This window comes from Lagopus leucura, unplaced genomic scaffold, assembly GCF_019238085.1.
Source record: "Lagopus leucura isolate 7727_CA_CO unplaced genomic scaffold, USGS_WTPT01 Super-Scaffold_100103, whole genome shotgun sequence".
Classification (NCBI taxonomy): Eukaryota; Metazoa; Chordata; class Aves; order Galliformes; family Phasianidae; genus Lagopus; species Lagopus leucura.
In genome coordinates this window covers 339545-355320 of record NW_024962324.1, presented here as the reverse complement: position 1 = coordinate 355320, position 15776 = coordinate 339545, and the positions used below count along the sequence as shown (strand labels likewise).

Below are 15776 nucleotides of genomic sequence, written 5' to 3'. Positions count from 1 at the left end.
ACCCTAACCCTAACCCTGCCCCAGTTTGGGGTTGAGAGGGGGAGGGCTGAGTGTTGTGAATGCAGAGTTGTGAGTGGAAGAATTGATCCCTTTAAGGCTGTCTGTCGGCTGCCATCTTCGGTGAAATCTGTGGGGCAGCAGCGCTGCTCCTGGGTCTGCCCCACTTTTTGGGCTGCGCTGGGAGCGCTGAGCAGAGCGGAGCTGCAGAAACAGGATGGGAACGGGGTGAGCCGATGGGAGGCGGCTGTGGCCGGTGCTGCAATGCCACCTCGTGGTTACGGCGGATGGACGGACGGACGGACGGACATTCCGACGTCCTATAGGGGCGGATGAATGGATGGGTGAGAGATGAATGGTTGGACGAATGGTTGGACAGATGGATGGATGAGAGATGAGTGGATGGAGAGACAGACGGATGGATGGATAGTCGGATGGACAAACAGACGGATGGACAGACGCTGCTAGAAGTGGCGAAGGTGCCCTGAGGTGCTTTGCAGGCAGCACGAGGTTCTCGGCCCTTCTGTAGGAACCCCAAGCTGGATCCGTAAGGATCCTTGCATCCGACCCCAGGCTCCAGTCAGCACCGCCCAAAATCAAACTCAGCGTCTGAGGGCATCGACCAAATGGTTCTTCAGCAGCGGTTTTTGGTGCTGCTCTGCTGGGAATGGAGCGCCCACGCTGAATTTTTGGGGAGCAGCAGGTCTGGGGCTGAGCTGAGTGCAGGAGATGCTCAGCATGGGGAAGGGGCTGAGACGCATCCTGGAACGTGGCGCTCTGTGATGTCAGCTTTGGACGCTGTCATGGCAACGGGCGCTGGAGCGATGCTGGCACCTGCGGGGCTCGTCCTGCTCTTGGTGGCAGTGGGTGGCCGTTGTGAGGACGCGGCGGCAGCCAACGTTGGCCGTCACACCATGGCCCGCATCGCCGCGCTGCTGTCCCCATCTGAGTGCCGCCAGCTCCGGGGGCAGCTGATGGGACCCAGCAAGGACACGGAGCGGAACCCAAAGGACGGCATTTGTCCCCGCGTCCCACGCCACCGTCCCGGCTGCTCGGAGGCTCTACGGAGGTGGCTGGAAATGGAGGGAGAGGTGACATCGTGGGACCAACTGGCCCGCAGCCTCCGCCAGATCGGGCGCCCCGACATCGCCCGGGAGTTGGGGAAAAACCTGAACCAGGACCGGAGCCTGGAGCTGCGCAGGAACGTGGAGGAGTACGGCCGCAGCGTGCAGCATCTCACCTCCTCACTGCTGCTGCAGGGCGAGCAGTATGGAGCGGCACGGAGCAGGAGGGGCTCGGGGGATGCGGGGGATCTGCGCTTCGAGAGGCGGCCGCCCCCTCCCTACACCCGCAGCCCCCTGGGCTGGGTGGGCCCTGTGCTCTCAGGTGTCCTCGGGGGGTTCGTCGCCTCCGTCCTCGTTGCTGTGGTCACTGTGCTCTCCTGTCAGTGGGCACTGGGCTCGGTCACCTGGTGAGGTGGGGGCAGGACTGAACTGGAGCATCGCCATCAGGTGCCTGTGGGAAAACGAAGCAATAAAGGGTTGTGGAGGGGAGCCCTGTGTTGTCCTTGGCTTAGGTCGCCTTGAGCATCCAAAGATGGATGTCCAGTGGGCATCTCCTGTGAGTTGTCACCAGCTGTTGAAACGTCCTTGGGTAGGGATGGAGCCAGGCTAAGCTCCCTTGGCCTCATCACTGCTGCAGCCCTTGGAGGTCTCATCGGATGGGGTCAACAAGGCCTTGGTTGGGTCTCCAAATCCCCAGTGGGGTCTTCCAGCCTCCAACAGGGTCTGCAAAGCCTTGGTTGGGTTTCTGAGTCCCCAGAGTTGTCTCCAAGCCTTGGTGGGGCCTCTGCTCCCCTGGACTTGCGGTCCCCAAGCGCTGCATGGGATCTCTGAGTTCTTCTTTCCCTTCCCCTCAGTGGGGGATTCTCTGCTGCAACCATCGCCACGATACTCTCAGGATACCTGGGAAGGGGATGGGGAAATTGTTCCTTCCTCATGTGAGAACGTCCCCAGCCTTACAGGAATCCCCTCCTGCTGAACTCGAGCATTTCGTCATCCTTTGCTCTCCTGGAGCTTTGTTTTGGGAGCAGTTGTTGTTCAGCTGCTGTTATGTTGTGCCTGAGCGTTTGCCTCCATTTCTTAGAAAGTTCTCTGCAGTAATGAAACTTCTTTTGCTCCAGATCTGATTCCACCATCTGCACTGCTGTCACTGGAATTAAAACCTCTACTTTGCATCAAGAAACAGATTTTGCACCGATCCACACAAATGGGAAACTTCAGAGAAGAAAATAAAGGCCGAGTTGCACCGACGGCGCCTTTAAAAGACGAGCGAAGCAGTTAACCACAGAATGCTTTATAAATGAAATTGCATCTCCTTCCCTTCAGAGCGTGCCGTTTCCTGGAGCAGCAGCACCGTGGGTTCCTGGCACAGCGCTGCTCCTCTCGGGGCCGTTCCTTCCAGGAAGGGAAGGTCAGAGCTGCACGGCCGCCCCGCTGTTCCCGGATGCTGCTTTGCCATCTGCTGCGCTGCTGCACGTCGTCCGCCACGTCCCTGCCAGCCCCAGGCAAAGGGCAGCACTGTTAACTCTGGAGCGGAATGAGGGCTGGCGCTGCGTGCTGCTCAGGGCTGTGGGGGCGCCGTGTGTTTGCAGGGGGAGGGGGACATCATGGAGCACACGCACAGCAGGTACAGCAGGATGTTGCTACGAGTGCAGGTTGGCCTCTCCAAAAGCCTGAGTGCCCTGTTGAGTTTGGGGTGAGCTCCGAGTGGTTGCTGCAATGGGGATTTCCTCGTCCCACGTGGGCTCAGGTGCTCTCAGGATCATCCAAGCATCGCCCTATAAAGTCTCTGCAGGGCTCTTCCCTCTGCTTGGGGAACGAACAGCTTTTGTTTCTACTCTGACGGTGATCACTTGGTCGGGCTCAGGGCATTGCAGAACTCTTTACAGAGCCAAAAGCAGCCTCTGCACTGCAGCAGCTCGATGCACCTTGTGCAAATGGCCAACCTCAATCCCCAGATGCTCAGCCCTGCGTGCATTGCTCCGGTTCCACATCCCTGGCCAGGCTCAGGTCGTGTTACTGTTGTGCTTCTTGTGCTTTTGGGGCAGAAAAAGGAGTTTGCGTCTCCCCATCCCCAGAGCTGCCTGGACACCAGGGTGAATTCGCACCTTGCTTTTGGTGGTGAATACTCTCCGTTAACGTGAAGGGAACAGAACGACAGGGCAGCCAGCAGAAGGAGTTAAAATCAGATGGACAGAGCTCTTTATTGCAAATTCCAAAGTAAAAAGATGTACAGTACAAAGGAACTCAATGTTCAGACACAGAGCGCCCGTCCCACTGCTCTCCCTGGAGGCATTCCTCCTCCCTCCCACCCCAGCCAGTTCCATCCTCCTCCTTTCTTCGTGTAAAACAGCAGAGAAAAAAAACCTGGAGGTGACAGGGATAGGAAACAGCGTTCAGACCAAGCTGGGAGCAGAGTGAAGGCACCAACCTTAACCAAATAGAGACCTATAAATATTTGATATTTCTATCTGATGAATAATTTGGACCAAAACTCTATGAGGAGAATTGATTATTGCAAGGTTCTCCCTTGGCCCTTTGCCTTGCAACAACTCCTGGTTAGATCCGGACCCCTGGAGCAGCAGCTCATCCCCTTCTGGGACCAGGCAGCAAGGCCATGCAGCAGAACCTTGGGGGGGATTCTATGATCCTACGGCCCTGTGCCATGCGTGGGTTCCGTCCTTTGATGTCCCAAAATGTGTGATCTGAGCTCCTGGAGCGAGCAGGGAGCAAAGAGGCGGTCCTGCAGGAAGCGCCCAACGGATGGGGGATGGCGCCATCCTTGGTTGGGTGCCTCTTGCTCTGGAGGCGTCCAGCCACACCTGGACAAGGCCAAGGGCAGGGGGTGCTGGGGACGTGGGCACCTGATGCCCCCTGACCACGGCGCCCATCTCCAGGGACGTGAGAGATGGGAGATGAGGGACCGACGTAACCCCAGCGTCTCACTGCGGTCATCGCGTCAACATCGAACCAAACCAAAGAAGACCTTGGAGGAAGGACGGAGAGGACAAGCAGGCAAATAACTGGGACACCGAGACAACCCGACCTTGTACAGTGAAAAGGGTAACGTTTATTTTATTGTCTTTTGGCTTATAGTAACGTAATCCTTAATCATGTTGGGTAAGATCATTATGAGCCACCATGCAATTTCTAATACACTAATCTTCACTATTGATCTTTTACAGCTTTAACAATTTATTTATTTTTTTTTTCTTTGCGGCGGAAAATTAAATAATCCGAACTCTGGTGTGGCCTCTAACATCACGGTTTTATTGGAGTTTTTCTTCCTGTTGTTCGACATTGGCTTCTATATCTTTAAAAAAAGGTGAACAGGAAAAGTGAATAAGCAGCTTAAATCGGTATTTCCTTTTTGCCCTTCCCCTCTGCTCTTTTACACAGTAACAGATGAACCGAAAAGGGAGGACTTGGACACGGGGGGAGGGAAGAGAGCTACTTGCTGTAGTCTTGGCTTTTTGGCTACGTCCTTTCCGCGGACAACAACACCCTCAGCTTCGTTCCCATAACCCTGAATCTGGAATATAAATCCCAGCGTACGCCTTTGACTTCAGACACCGACGTCCTTCGTGCTTTTGGACCAAAGTTTCCCCTCTGTCCTTGGCTTCACCCAGTGAAGATGTCCAGAAACGCAGCTCCATCGGCTGCAGCGGCTGATGGCACTGGCTGCCCCGAGCAGGAAACGAAGAGGTTGAGAACGCACCAAAAACCCAGAACCTTCCGTTCAGCCGGAGAGCAGAGGAAGAAACCCTTCGTTCCTCTTCCTTTGCCACCAATTAACGCCATCTCCGACCTCTCGTTTGGTGCGGGTCTGATGTTTTAGAAAAATAAATATATATACAGAGTTTGAAGGGATTTCCTTTAGAGGAACTGAGTAGCGGAACGGGATTGCCAGCAGGAATGCTAATTGCACCAAGCTTCGCCTGCGAGTCAATGGCCCAGCTTAAGAACAACTACGAAGTTTAGCCAAATCTTGCATAGAAGTGGTCGACTTATTGCACATTGGAACCCAAAAATATATACTTCTGCTGTTGCAAAGTCCATTTGCAATAAAGCTTTTTTTTTGTTGTTTAAATCTATTTTTTGGGGGGTAGGGTTTAAGTTTCTGTTGGTTTTTTTTTTTTTCTTTGGGGGACGTTTACTGGCTATCTAAAGTCTAAGGAAAAAAAAAGATATTAAAAAAATAAAAATAAACATGGACAATGGCATAAGCCAGAAGCCATTCTATTATCTTTGTAGTTCTTTGTATTTACAAAAAGGCATGCCGATAAAATAAAATGATATATTACAGTATTTATAATATTCTCTTAAAAAGTTCAACCACACTTTTCAGCTATTTATTATTATTATTATTATTTTTCTTTTCTTGTGCTGTTTACAATGTAGCCTGTACATACGTATGTTTTCTCTGTTTTATTGTACATCATATCCTAGGAGCAACTGGGGCAAAGAGCTGACGGGACAGAAAAGGTTCCTCGCCGCGTTCCTGGGGCGCAGAGCGGCTCCGTGCGCACGGCGCTGGGCCATGAGATGATGCCAACCTCCGTCCTCCTGCTACCGCCAGCTCCTGGCTCTCCCACTCTTTGGGGTCCCCTCGGTTCGGCCCTCAGCCGTCACCGCCCTTCCTACCCTGGAAGAAAACCCATCCCGGCCCTGAAGAACGAACCTCCACTGAGCGGCGGTCGGGTGCCGAGGACGCCGCGGCCGTTAGGAAGAAAGAAACGTTGGGGCTTCTCCTCTGTGGCATCGGTTGCTGCTGCAGCGAGAAGACTAGGCAAGAGGTAGCTCTGATTCCTACCCACCCTGCAGGGCCGTTCGAGTTCGCCACTCGATGGAAGTGGAAGAAATGGGAAGGAGGTGAAGGCACCTGGCGCCCGGCTCTCCCCCTGCACCCCCGGGCTGGTGCTTTCCCACTGACCACACGGGCACGTGCTGCCTTTCGTTTGAAACAGACGGGGAGAAAAAAAGTAAAAAAAAAAGAAAAACAAGAAAAAAAAAAAAAAAAAAATCCGGAACAACCAACCGACAGCAGAATCGTCACAATGAAAACCGCTGTGGCCACGGAAGCAAAGAAAACCAAACCGCGCTGCGCCGACGCAGCGCTGATGGAGGAGCAGAAGGGGCTCGGAGCTCCCTGCCATCCCCTCCACCCCACGGCACAGCTGAGCGATGGCCCCTTCCCCAGCCCTACTGGGGGGCTGCGCGCTGCCAGCTCCCCCCACCCCTTCCAGTCCTCAGCACTTTTCCCTAGACTAAAAAAAACCCAACAAATCGAGTCTACGCTGCAGGATGGAGGCAGAACCGTAATTAACGCTAACGACAACTATTGCAGGACACAAATCAACGTGCTGACGGGTATTCGAGCCCTAGATTTTGGTTTTACAGTGACAAGAGTAGAACAAAGCCATTCCCAGTTCTTAACGTCACCCCTTGGACCGGGTCCAGAGCAGCATTGAGTCGAGTTCTATTTCGGTGTGCAAAAAAGATGGCAGGATGGAAAAGAAAGACGCGTCGTCAAACAGACACACACGGATTTCACCTGCTTGTTTCATTTCTTTTTGTTTTGTTTGGTTTCCTACTGGCAGGTCTATGAAAGATTGCTGAGAACGGGTCAGTACCGGTGAAGGGCACGATTATTGTTAATCTCCAAATACAGTGTACGGTAAGTCAGTGGAGTGCCTCGAATTTATGGCTTAACACACTGCTGTGGACAGATTATTGAGTGTCTCGTGGTTTAATGGTTCCTCATGCATGGTTCCTGGTCACGGCATGCCATCATGCAAATCGTTTCTATGCATTGAACGAGCACTTTTATTTTTGGGGGCTCAGCCTGAGCTGGTTCCAGGCTGAAGGTTCCCGATTACCCCATCTCCCAAACCAAGTAAAGCCCATGTAGAAAGTAGAATGCAGATAATAAATATCAAATAAACTATGACAATTAATTAAATGGCATGGGCTAAATGGGTGGTTAGCTTCTTTTTTTTGTCGTTGTTTCGCTTGTTTTCGCTTTTTCCTCTTTTTTTTCTTTTTTTTTTTCCTTTTTTTTTTTTGCTTTGCTTTGTTTTGCTGCTTAACTAAATGCAAATCTACTTTTGCATGAACAAACCCCTTAACATCGTGACTTCTGGGTTTTCTTTCAATAATAACCAACAAAATGGGAAAATAAAATCCATTTTTTGGCTGCTTTGGAAAATATATGAATCCCAGCAGCGGGTTTTATTTCTGTGTGTGTGTTTGTGTGTGTGTGTGTGTTTTTATTTTGCTAGTTTGTCCTAAGTTGCATTGACTGATGTGGAACATGCAGTATCCACCTGCCTGAACAATAGAAAAATCCATATTTTTTCCTTTTCTCCCTGCTTTGTTTTAAACGTTTGTTCACACAGGGGTCCTTTAAACAGGTGGAAGGTCACTGCTTTAGATGCAACGCTGTCACACAGGAAAGCAGACTACGTTTGGTATAAGATCTTCAGGTTAAGTGTCTCCACAGCTGTTCTGTATGGATATATTTCACCAAGTTTGTAAACAATCTTTTTTTTTTTCTTTTTTTTTTTTTTTCCCCGCTTGCAAATTTAAATTTAATTCTTTTTTTTTTTTTTTTTTTAATTTTCCCCTAGGTTTGTACAATCCCAGCGTTCTGCCTCAACACTTGGATTCCCTGACGTCTTTTTGCCTTTTCGCCCGTTCCCGTCTTCCCTCCTCCGCCCGCTGCTGCTTCTCCTTCTCGGGTTTGGTGACGCTGTCGTAGGACGGCAGCGAGGCGGTGGAGGGCGTCCCTTCCTTCTTCTCCCTGTTCGTTCCTCCGTTCTCCATTTTGGTGGGGAGGGGTCTTCGGCTGATGAACCCCCGCCTCGCCAACCGCGACCTGTAAGCCCTCTGCAACACCACGGCCGAGACCTCCTCCTGCTTGCGCCGCAGCGTGGTGGTGATGGGCTCGTAAGACACTTTGGAAGGATTGGAAGCCACAAACCTTTCCTCCATCTGTTGTCTCAGTATATCCAGCTCTCCGCTGTCCCCCAGGACGCGTTTGGTGAAGGCAAACAGGATGTCTAAACAGTGGATCCTATCTCCACTTACCATAGGGAGGTCCATGGCGATGAGTTCGATGGTGTTGGGCTTCGGGACGCGCAGAGGATGCTCCAAAGCGTCGGCAAAGTCCGCCAGCTTGCTGTACTCTATGAACTGCGTGGCGTCGGGGTCGAACTTCTCCCAGATCTCGTAGAAGGTCTCGAAGTCGTCCTCGCTCAGCGGGTCCGCGCTCTCCTCCGTCGCCACGCTGAAGTTCTCCAGGATGATGGCAATGTACATGTTGACCACGATCAGGAAGGAGATGATGATGTAGCTCACAAAGAAAAATATCCCCACCGAGGGGTTGCCGCAGTCCCCCTTAAAGCCGCTCCCGGGATGTTCCTTGTCCAGGTCGCAGTCCGGAGGCCGGTTTAGGATGGGCAGCAGGAGGCCATCCCAGCCAGCCGACGTCGTGATCTGGAACAAGCAGATCATGCTGTTGCCAAAGGTCTCGAAGTTGAACATGTCGTCGATGCCAGCCTCGTGCTTGACGTAGGCGAAGTTGGACATGCCGAAGATGGAGAAGATGAACATGACCAGGAAGAGCAAGAGGCCGATGTTGAACAAGGCAGGCAAAGACATCATTAAGGCAAAAAGCAAGGTGCGGATCCCTTTGGCTCCTTTGATCAAACGCAGGATACGTCCGATACGAGCCAGGCGGATGACTCGGAAGAGAGTGGGGGATACAAAATACTTCTCGATGATTTCGGCCAGGAACATTCCTGAAGAAGAAGAAAAGGATTGGGTTTTGTCAGCGTGTTTGGGCCAGCCAGGTTTAAACGATCCCTAAATTGTATAACTTGCATCTGGGAGGTTACAGGCATCTCACAGATTAGCCACTAAAAACAAAAACTTGGAGGAAACCACTCAATTCAATTCCCAACCAAACAGAAAGCAAGAGTGCAAATCACATGCTGATGTAGGAAGTGCTGCAATGCTATTTTCAGTGGTCGGTAAGCATTATAACATTCCAAGGAGGTGAGTAAAAAGTCTGTTTTTAAAGATAAGGAGAGTAATTGTCAAGTGTTTTACTCCATACCACTGGAAATGAACACCAGGACAGAGGGGGGAAGGCAGGCAAGTTGGGCCTTTGAGCTGCCAAACTGCCACGGGTGACAAAGGAAGCCAGAAGTCCAGGTGCCTACAGGTTCTCTTTGAATGCACCTTCTCTGCAAACACCATGAAAGAAAAATGGGTGCTGCACTCACCCACGATGGACAGAATCACAACCACGAAGTCAAAGATGTTCCACCCAATGGTGAAGTAGTAGTGCCGCAAGGCGAACATCTTCAGCACACACTCGCAGGTGAAGAAGATGACAAACACCAGGTTGATCCAGTAGAGGATGTCCTCCATCTGCTTGCTCTGCGTGTCCGTCTCCACCATCATGGTCACCATGTTGAGGCAGATGAGCATCATGATGACGATGTCGAAGGCTTGCTGGGTGACGAAGTCAAAGACGGCTCCCTGAATGCGGTTCTGTGCAACGAGAGAGCGGCCGTGAGCCAAAGAGCTTGGGACAAAAATCTGCCATCAGCCAACAGATTGCTTTCTTGTCGGTAGAGGCACAAGATGAGGACACTGCTCCTCAGTACCCTTTGAAGATTTCAGGGCACACTCCAGCCACAGATCACTCCGTGTGTGGGAAAGGCAGGAAGGTGCTATTATTTATATCCCTATTACCAGCATCTCGTTCTTTGGTGGGAGCAAAGGCAAGCTGACAATTCCAATCACAACTGGAGGAAGCAGCCAGGTCTGCCCTGCAGCACGACTCACCCGTGATGACTTACCCATGGCATTACCTACAGAACTCACCATGCAAAGCCTTTCACAAAGCAGAGTAATGTGCCTAGGTCCTGACTGGTGTCACCATAAGGCCCGAGACCCTACTCTAGTGCTAAGAGGAGACAAGATGATGATGTGCTGGCCAGCACGAGTTAGAACAAAGGATGCTTTGGGAGCTGAAGCTCCTTCAGAAGTCTGTTCTGCACTTTTTCCCTTTCTAACGCACTCACCAGAGGTCGGGGAATCGGCTTTTGAGGCTTCTTGGAGCCCAGTTTTTTCATGGCATTGTAGTATTTCTTTTGTTCTTCTGTCATGAAAATATCTTGACCTCCAAAGTAAAGGGGCAAAAGGAAAACTGGTTACAATCAGTTCAAGCACCAGAAGGGAAAGGAAGAACACAGCAGCAAGTCATGAGGATACCCGCCATATGGCAAGTTGGTGGCAGCTATTTTAGACAGCAATAACTTACACTAATACCCAAGATGTACCAATTTTCCCTTAAAGAAAATGGAACATTCTTTCCTATAGAGCTTTACTGAGTTCTATCCTTCCTCATCCCCTCTATCTGATTTGTGATAAACAGGCAGCAGAGGTGTCAGAGTTCTTACTAAAACTGATGCCATTTAGCGAGCGCTCCGTACATGCAAACCCTCAGCTTGTCTTCCAAGGAAGAAAAGCAGAGAGAGATACTGAAAATGACAGTGGCAAGGAAGACATCTTACTTCAAGCCTTTGCATTTCGGACGAGGAAAAGCAAATAAAAAAACAAACATATGCAAATTCATGCTACTAGGGAGAAGCTCCATCCAAGCTGAGTTCTTATATAAAGCTTTGGGTTGCCTCAGCTCGCAGTGGTTCTGCAGCTCTCAGCTCTAAGAGAGGGGGGACTGGGCTGGGGATGGAGCTCCTCGGCCTCAAGATGCAGAAAAACCCCATTGGCATGGAGAGGCAATGTTCCTCAAGTGGGTGTTGACCTCCACAAGCAAACAGCAAGCACTTATCTTTTTCTTTTGTTGATTGAAGTTGTCAATGATGACACCGATGAACAAGTTCAGAGTGAAAAAGGAGCCGAAGATGATGAAGATAACAAAATATATGTACATGTAGATGTTGTCCTCGTACTTGGGTTGCTCTTCTTGCTGAAGGGGAGATGAGAAGGAAATGATATTTCAGATATCTTACCTACAGAGTCAAAATGAGATCTTTTTCCAGTGTATTTTCAGGCAATCAGGAGTTTCCCCACCCCTAACAAAGCAACCAAACAAATGCTCTCTTGGGGATTTGCTTCAGCACCTTTTACCTTACCGCAGTAACACCAGCAAATGAAAAACCACGCTATGCAAAATGAAATACAGGATAGAAACGCAGCTCTACCCTTTTTACTCTTGATTTTATGAAAGCAAAATAGCTGTGCGAGCTGCTGGGGGTGAGAGTGCTTGTGGCCACGCACCGTACCTTTCTGGAATCTACTGCTGCATACATGATGTCCATCCAGCCCTTGAATGTTGCCTAGCAAAGAAAGCAGAAAGCAAAGGAAAAGTTCCCTTAGACAGAAATTACTTGAAATAACTTGAAAACCAAACAAGTCTGACTTGTGCCAGCTGTGTCACTTTAATGTCCCTTTATAAATAACTCATAAAGGGAAAGACTAATATTTAAGTCATATTGAGTAATATTTATGGGCAGGTTTACTGTCAGCCCTGTGGATGATTGGGCACAATCTTTAAAGAGCGGAGCTGGGGCCACTTGTGGTGCTGGGGGACCCAGATCAGAGCAATGGATGAACAATAAAACAGGGATTCTTCCCCCAGCCCAAAGTTGGGTGAATCCATGGGATGCTCTATTTCAAGGAGAGGGGGAAGCAGAGAACACAGGAGAAAAAGTCTGTTTTAACCACGACTGCGGAGGAGATGAAGGCAGCACTTACGACTTGCAGAAGAGCCAGGTATCCTGCCCCAACGTTGTCAAAGTTGATTTTCACATTCTTCCATCGGATCTCAGTGGAGTTGGGTGGCATCAACGCCTCGCAGTCTGTCTTGTTGTTAACAATGTCTATTTCAAAGCGCTCCTCAGACGTTTCGTTAAAGCAGTAATGGTATTTCCCAGCAAACAGGTTAACCCCCATAATGCTGAAAATCAGCCAGAAGATAAGGCAGACCAACAAGACATTCATAATGGAAGGGATAGCGCCAACCAAGGCGTTGACAACCACCTGTGTTGGAAGGGGTGGGAAAAAGTTTCAGTACAAAACACGAGGCAGGAGATGGCAAGCATCAATACAGCACTTTTTGGGGGGGGAATAGGAGGTAAGGCCACGGACAGATCGGTGGCATTGACTCCACACAGAAGTTGGCAGTGAACTTATTCCAAGCTGTGAGAAAAACCCTTCATAAATCCACCCCGGAAGCTCTGTTTCCCAATTAAAACAGAGTGTTGGATTTGCCGGGTTTGGTTTTGGATCAGTCACTTCTTTAGGCCAACGATCTCTCTCTTTCCCATCGTTTTAATCACCCAAAAGGGAGATGGGGGCATCAATTATCGATGCTTAGTGATCTCACGTTGGCTCCTGACTGCAGCCCACTCAGAGCGCGTCTGAGGGTTTGCTTTTGCTGATGGATTTGGTGGCTCTTGGCCTCTGGGGGCCCTTACGGCCATTCCCCACTGTCAAAGAAGGCTGTGATGGCGTGGACGCCCGCTTCCAGCTCCCACCGAGGTCACCACCCAACGCGGCGCCGACTTCGGTGGCAACGGGACCGAGGCAGAAGTGCTCTGTTCACAAGGTCTCCGGGTGACTAAGCAAGGCCAACCTCAGGCAGACAGCTGAGCATGCAGCTAGGCAGGCTCGAGAAGACAGAGAAGCCATGTTCCTCCCTCCAATGGCAGCCAACACAAAGACGGCAGTGGGCACCAGCCCCTAATTTTCGCCTCTCCTTGTTTGGGAGCACAACATCCTTCAGCATCCCTGGCCACCATGGGAGCAAACTGAAGCTGCCGGGCTTTTAACAGAGTTAGGGCAGCAGGATATTCAATCTTGTATTATCTGCTCCTAAATCAGGTTCCCTCAATAGAGGAGCAGAGTCTAAACTGTTTCAACCCCTCTGCCTGAGCTTGGGCACGCAGAGAGCAATGCCACCGCTCCTGGCACAGCAGTGTGATGCTGTCCCACCAGATCTGTTTGCTTGATGCAGTCACTGCGTGTGCAGTGAGCTCTGTGGTGAGTGCCTGCCCTCCAGCACAGAGAAAAGCTGAAGAAAGCAGCAATCCAGGCAATTAGCAGCAATGCAACAACTAACAAATGACCTCACGACTTCATGCCTTGTCTACATAGGGTTAAAAAGGCAAAGATTAGAGCCGGGCCCTAGAGATAACAAGGCTTTGCTTCCATTGTCCGAATGGGATGCGCTCCAGCACGGCATCGTGCCTCTTTGTTCTAAGATGCTCCAGATATCCACTTCATTGCACCAAAAGAAAGCACTATACCCTCCCAAAATAAATTTACACGTCACTGCATATTACTGCGTGACATTTGTGCACCACTGAAGAAGATCTGAGCGAAGGAACATGGCTTTTGTGCACAGACTGAACACCAGCAAGTGACAAAAAGGCATGCATGTTTCACAGCACTGCTGTCGGACTCCCTGAACAACTGAAGAGCAGAGCAGACTCTTTAAAATGCAGATTACTACGGAGTAGAGAAAAGCAAAGAACTGCAGTGCACGTTTCCTTTGCAAAGGCATTTCCAATCTCTGGCTCTGAAGGGTGGTTCTGGCTTTACAGTGCAGCAGCACTCATCTTAAAATCAAAAAGAAAGGAAAAAAAAACCTTTGGTTTTTGGTAACTGATGGGGTTCCCGGGGTCAGAACTCTGCATCAGTTTTGCCGTCATGGGAATTCCCAACTCGAGGAATATCCTGATGCTGTATTACAAATCACCACTTCTCTTTGGGTTTTTTATACCTCCAGGCTTAGCACTAATTCCTATGTGCCCACAGCAGCCCTTCTGCTGAGCACCACGTGCAAAAACCAACCACGTGCTTTCGTGGCAATAAAACTCATTAGAGCAGTGCTGGCTGCGTGCTGGGGGCAAAATCCTTCGGTCCTGATGAAATGCATCACAGCATTATTGGCTTATGGGGACAAAAAAGGGACAGAGGAGCCCAATGGGTGCAAGGAAGGGATGAAGTGGCACACGGACGCTTGGTGCCAATGGAGGAACTGCCATCCTGTGTTGTTGCATCGTGTCGTGAAGCTTAGCGTGAAGCTCACAGAGCCCGGTAAGGTAAAAAAAGTAAAATAAAAAATAGGGGGAGAATGCATTGGGGAAGAGATAAACCTCTTTGGATTTATTCTCTCACTTCTTTCGGCCACTTCCTGCAGAATTTGGGGATTCCCCGTCGGTTTGTGGCCCCTTCTGTGCTGCACTCTGCACTCAGTTACAGCAGAGCAAACCCAAAGGAAATCAGAGGACTCGGGGGATCCTCTTGTCAGACCATGCAAAAAAAAACCCAAACTGTACAACTGTGCTTGCCCTATTTCTTTCCCCTTTTTTCTCATTTTTTCCCCTATTCTTTCAATATATATAATCACAGAATCACAGAATTGTAGGGGTTGGAAGGGACCTCCAGAGATCATCGAGTCCAACCCCCAATATAATATAATATAACCTTAGCTCTCATAATCTCTCCTATTGCGAGCCAATGGGGATTCAACAAAAAAGACCAAAATTACTGACCTAGGAGCAACTGGGAAATCCATCCACATGACATACCCTTCACTTACATGCATTTTTTCTGCATGTTCTTAAGAGTGTCTCAATCCCAAATGGAAAAAAAAAGAAGTATATAGGCACCAAAATACAGATAGGAGCGGGAAAGCAGCAGAAGACACTGAAGTAATTTTGAATTGTTTCAAATCTGGCTAGCAATTTGAGGAAAGCTTGTTAAGTTCAATGCTTTGCTTCGTGGCTCGTGTGACGGTGACAGGACAGGGGACCGTCAAAGCATGGTACAAGGGAGGGAGTGGAAAGGGGAAAAGCTTCGCTACCAGACAAGGCTTCCAGTCACCGCCAGACTGGACCGAGAACAACAAGGTGCAACAAGAGGAATTAAACCAAGGCCGTTTTTGCAAGCAGCCGAGCTCCCCGCTGGTCCCTTCCTGGAGCCTCTCAACCCCCCCCCTGCATCGCATTTTTTGGCAGCCCCTCAGAGATTGTTTCCATCCGACCCCCCCAGGAGGCGGCGGAGAGCCTGGGGCGGTTCGAATTCTGCTTCTTTGCACCTGGTGATTCTCCCTAGATAGAAGAGTTACAGCTGAGAAGCCCCCTCGGATGCTAGAGGTCAAAGCCAGGCTCAATGAGAACAGCCAAGTGTTAACATCGTCTACAAATGGCACGTGGTTGGGGCCGGTCATTAATGTAATGAGGCAGCTGGATGCATTCTCCCTTTCTTAACTGGGGAGTGCGCAGCGGTGGGCAGGGTGGGGGACATCGACGGTCGAGGTGATCGAGTCAGCAGCTGCACCACACTTCTGATTGGAATTCTCTTTTCCACCCGTTTTGATCAGTTCTAGCATGCGTAAAAAAAACCGCTCCACGGGCATGCAGAAGGATCAGCTGCTGATGGCATCTTACCCTCATCCCCTCAAATCGGGACAACGCTCTTAAAGGCCTCAAAGCTCTTAGGGTCCTAAGGGACTTTATGGCACCTAGTTCCGAGTAGCCCAGGGCATTAGCTATAAGGCTGACTAAAGAGACCTACACAGAAAATAGAAAAAGAAAAAGAAAAAAAAAAAAAAAAAAAAAAAAAAAAGAAAAAAAAGAGAAAAAAGGAAAAGAAAGGAAAAAAAAAAAAAAGAAA

General features: G+C 49.9%; 2 protein-coding genes across 2 annotated transcripts in view; one reads left to right on the top strand and one right to left on the bottom strand.

The window, feature by feature from the left end:
- Nucleotides 1-800: 800 nt before the first annotated feature.
- On the top strand, nucleotides 801-1472 carry TMDD1 (transmembrane and death domain 1). The gene has a single exon (XM_042887642.1). It carries the CDS (start codon nucleotides 801-803, stop codon nucleotides 1470-1472), a length of 672 nt encoding a protein of 223 aa, XP_042743576.1.
- Nucleotides 1473-7689: 6217 nt separating this feature from the next.
- The window catches only part of SCN8A (sodium voltage-gated channel alpha subunit 8), a 47353-nt gene continuing 39266 nt past the window's right edge, over nucleotides 7690-15776 (bottom strand). Inside the window, exons 21-27 of the mRNA XM_042887670.1 lie at nucleotides 15551-15673; nucleotides 11850-12134; nucleotides 11378-11431; nucleotides 10924-11061; nucleotides 10154-10258; nucleotides 9347-9617; nucleotides 7690-8860 (exon numbers count right to left, since the gene is read on the bottom strand). Of these exons, the coding sequence (XP_042743604.1) occupies nucleotides 7713-8860; nucleotides 9347-9617; nucleotides 10154-10258; nucleotides 10924-11061; nucleotides 11378-11431; nucleotides 11850-12134; nucleotides 15551-15673 (2124 nt within the window). The 3' untranslated portion in view covers nucleotides 7690-7712. The remainder of the gene's footprint in view (nucleotides 8861-9346; nucleotides 9618-10153; nucleotides 10259-10923; nucleotides 11062-11377; nucleotides 11432-11849; nucleotides 12135-15550; nucleotides 15674-15776) is intronic.

Excerpts from the sequence above, each read along its gene's own strand:
- TMDD1 (XM_042887642.1), top strand. The coding sequence starts at position 801 with ATGGCAACGGGCGCTGGAGCGATGCTGGCACCTGCGGGGCTCGTCCTG.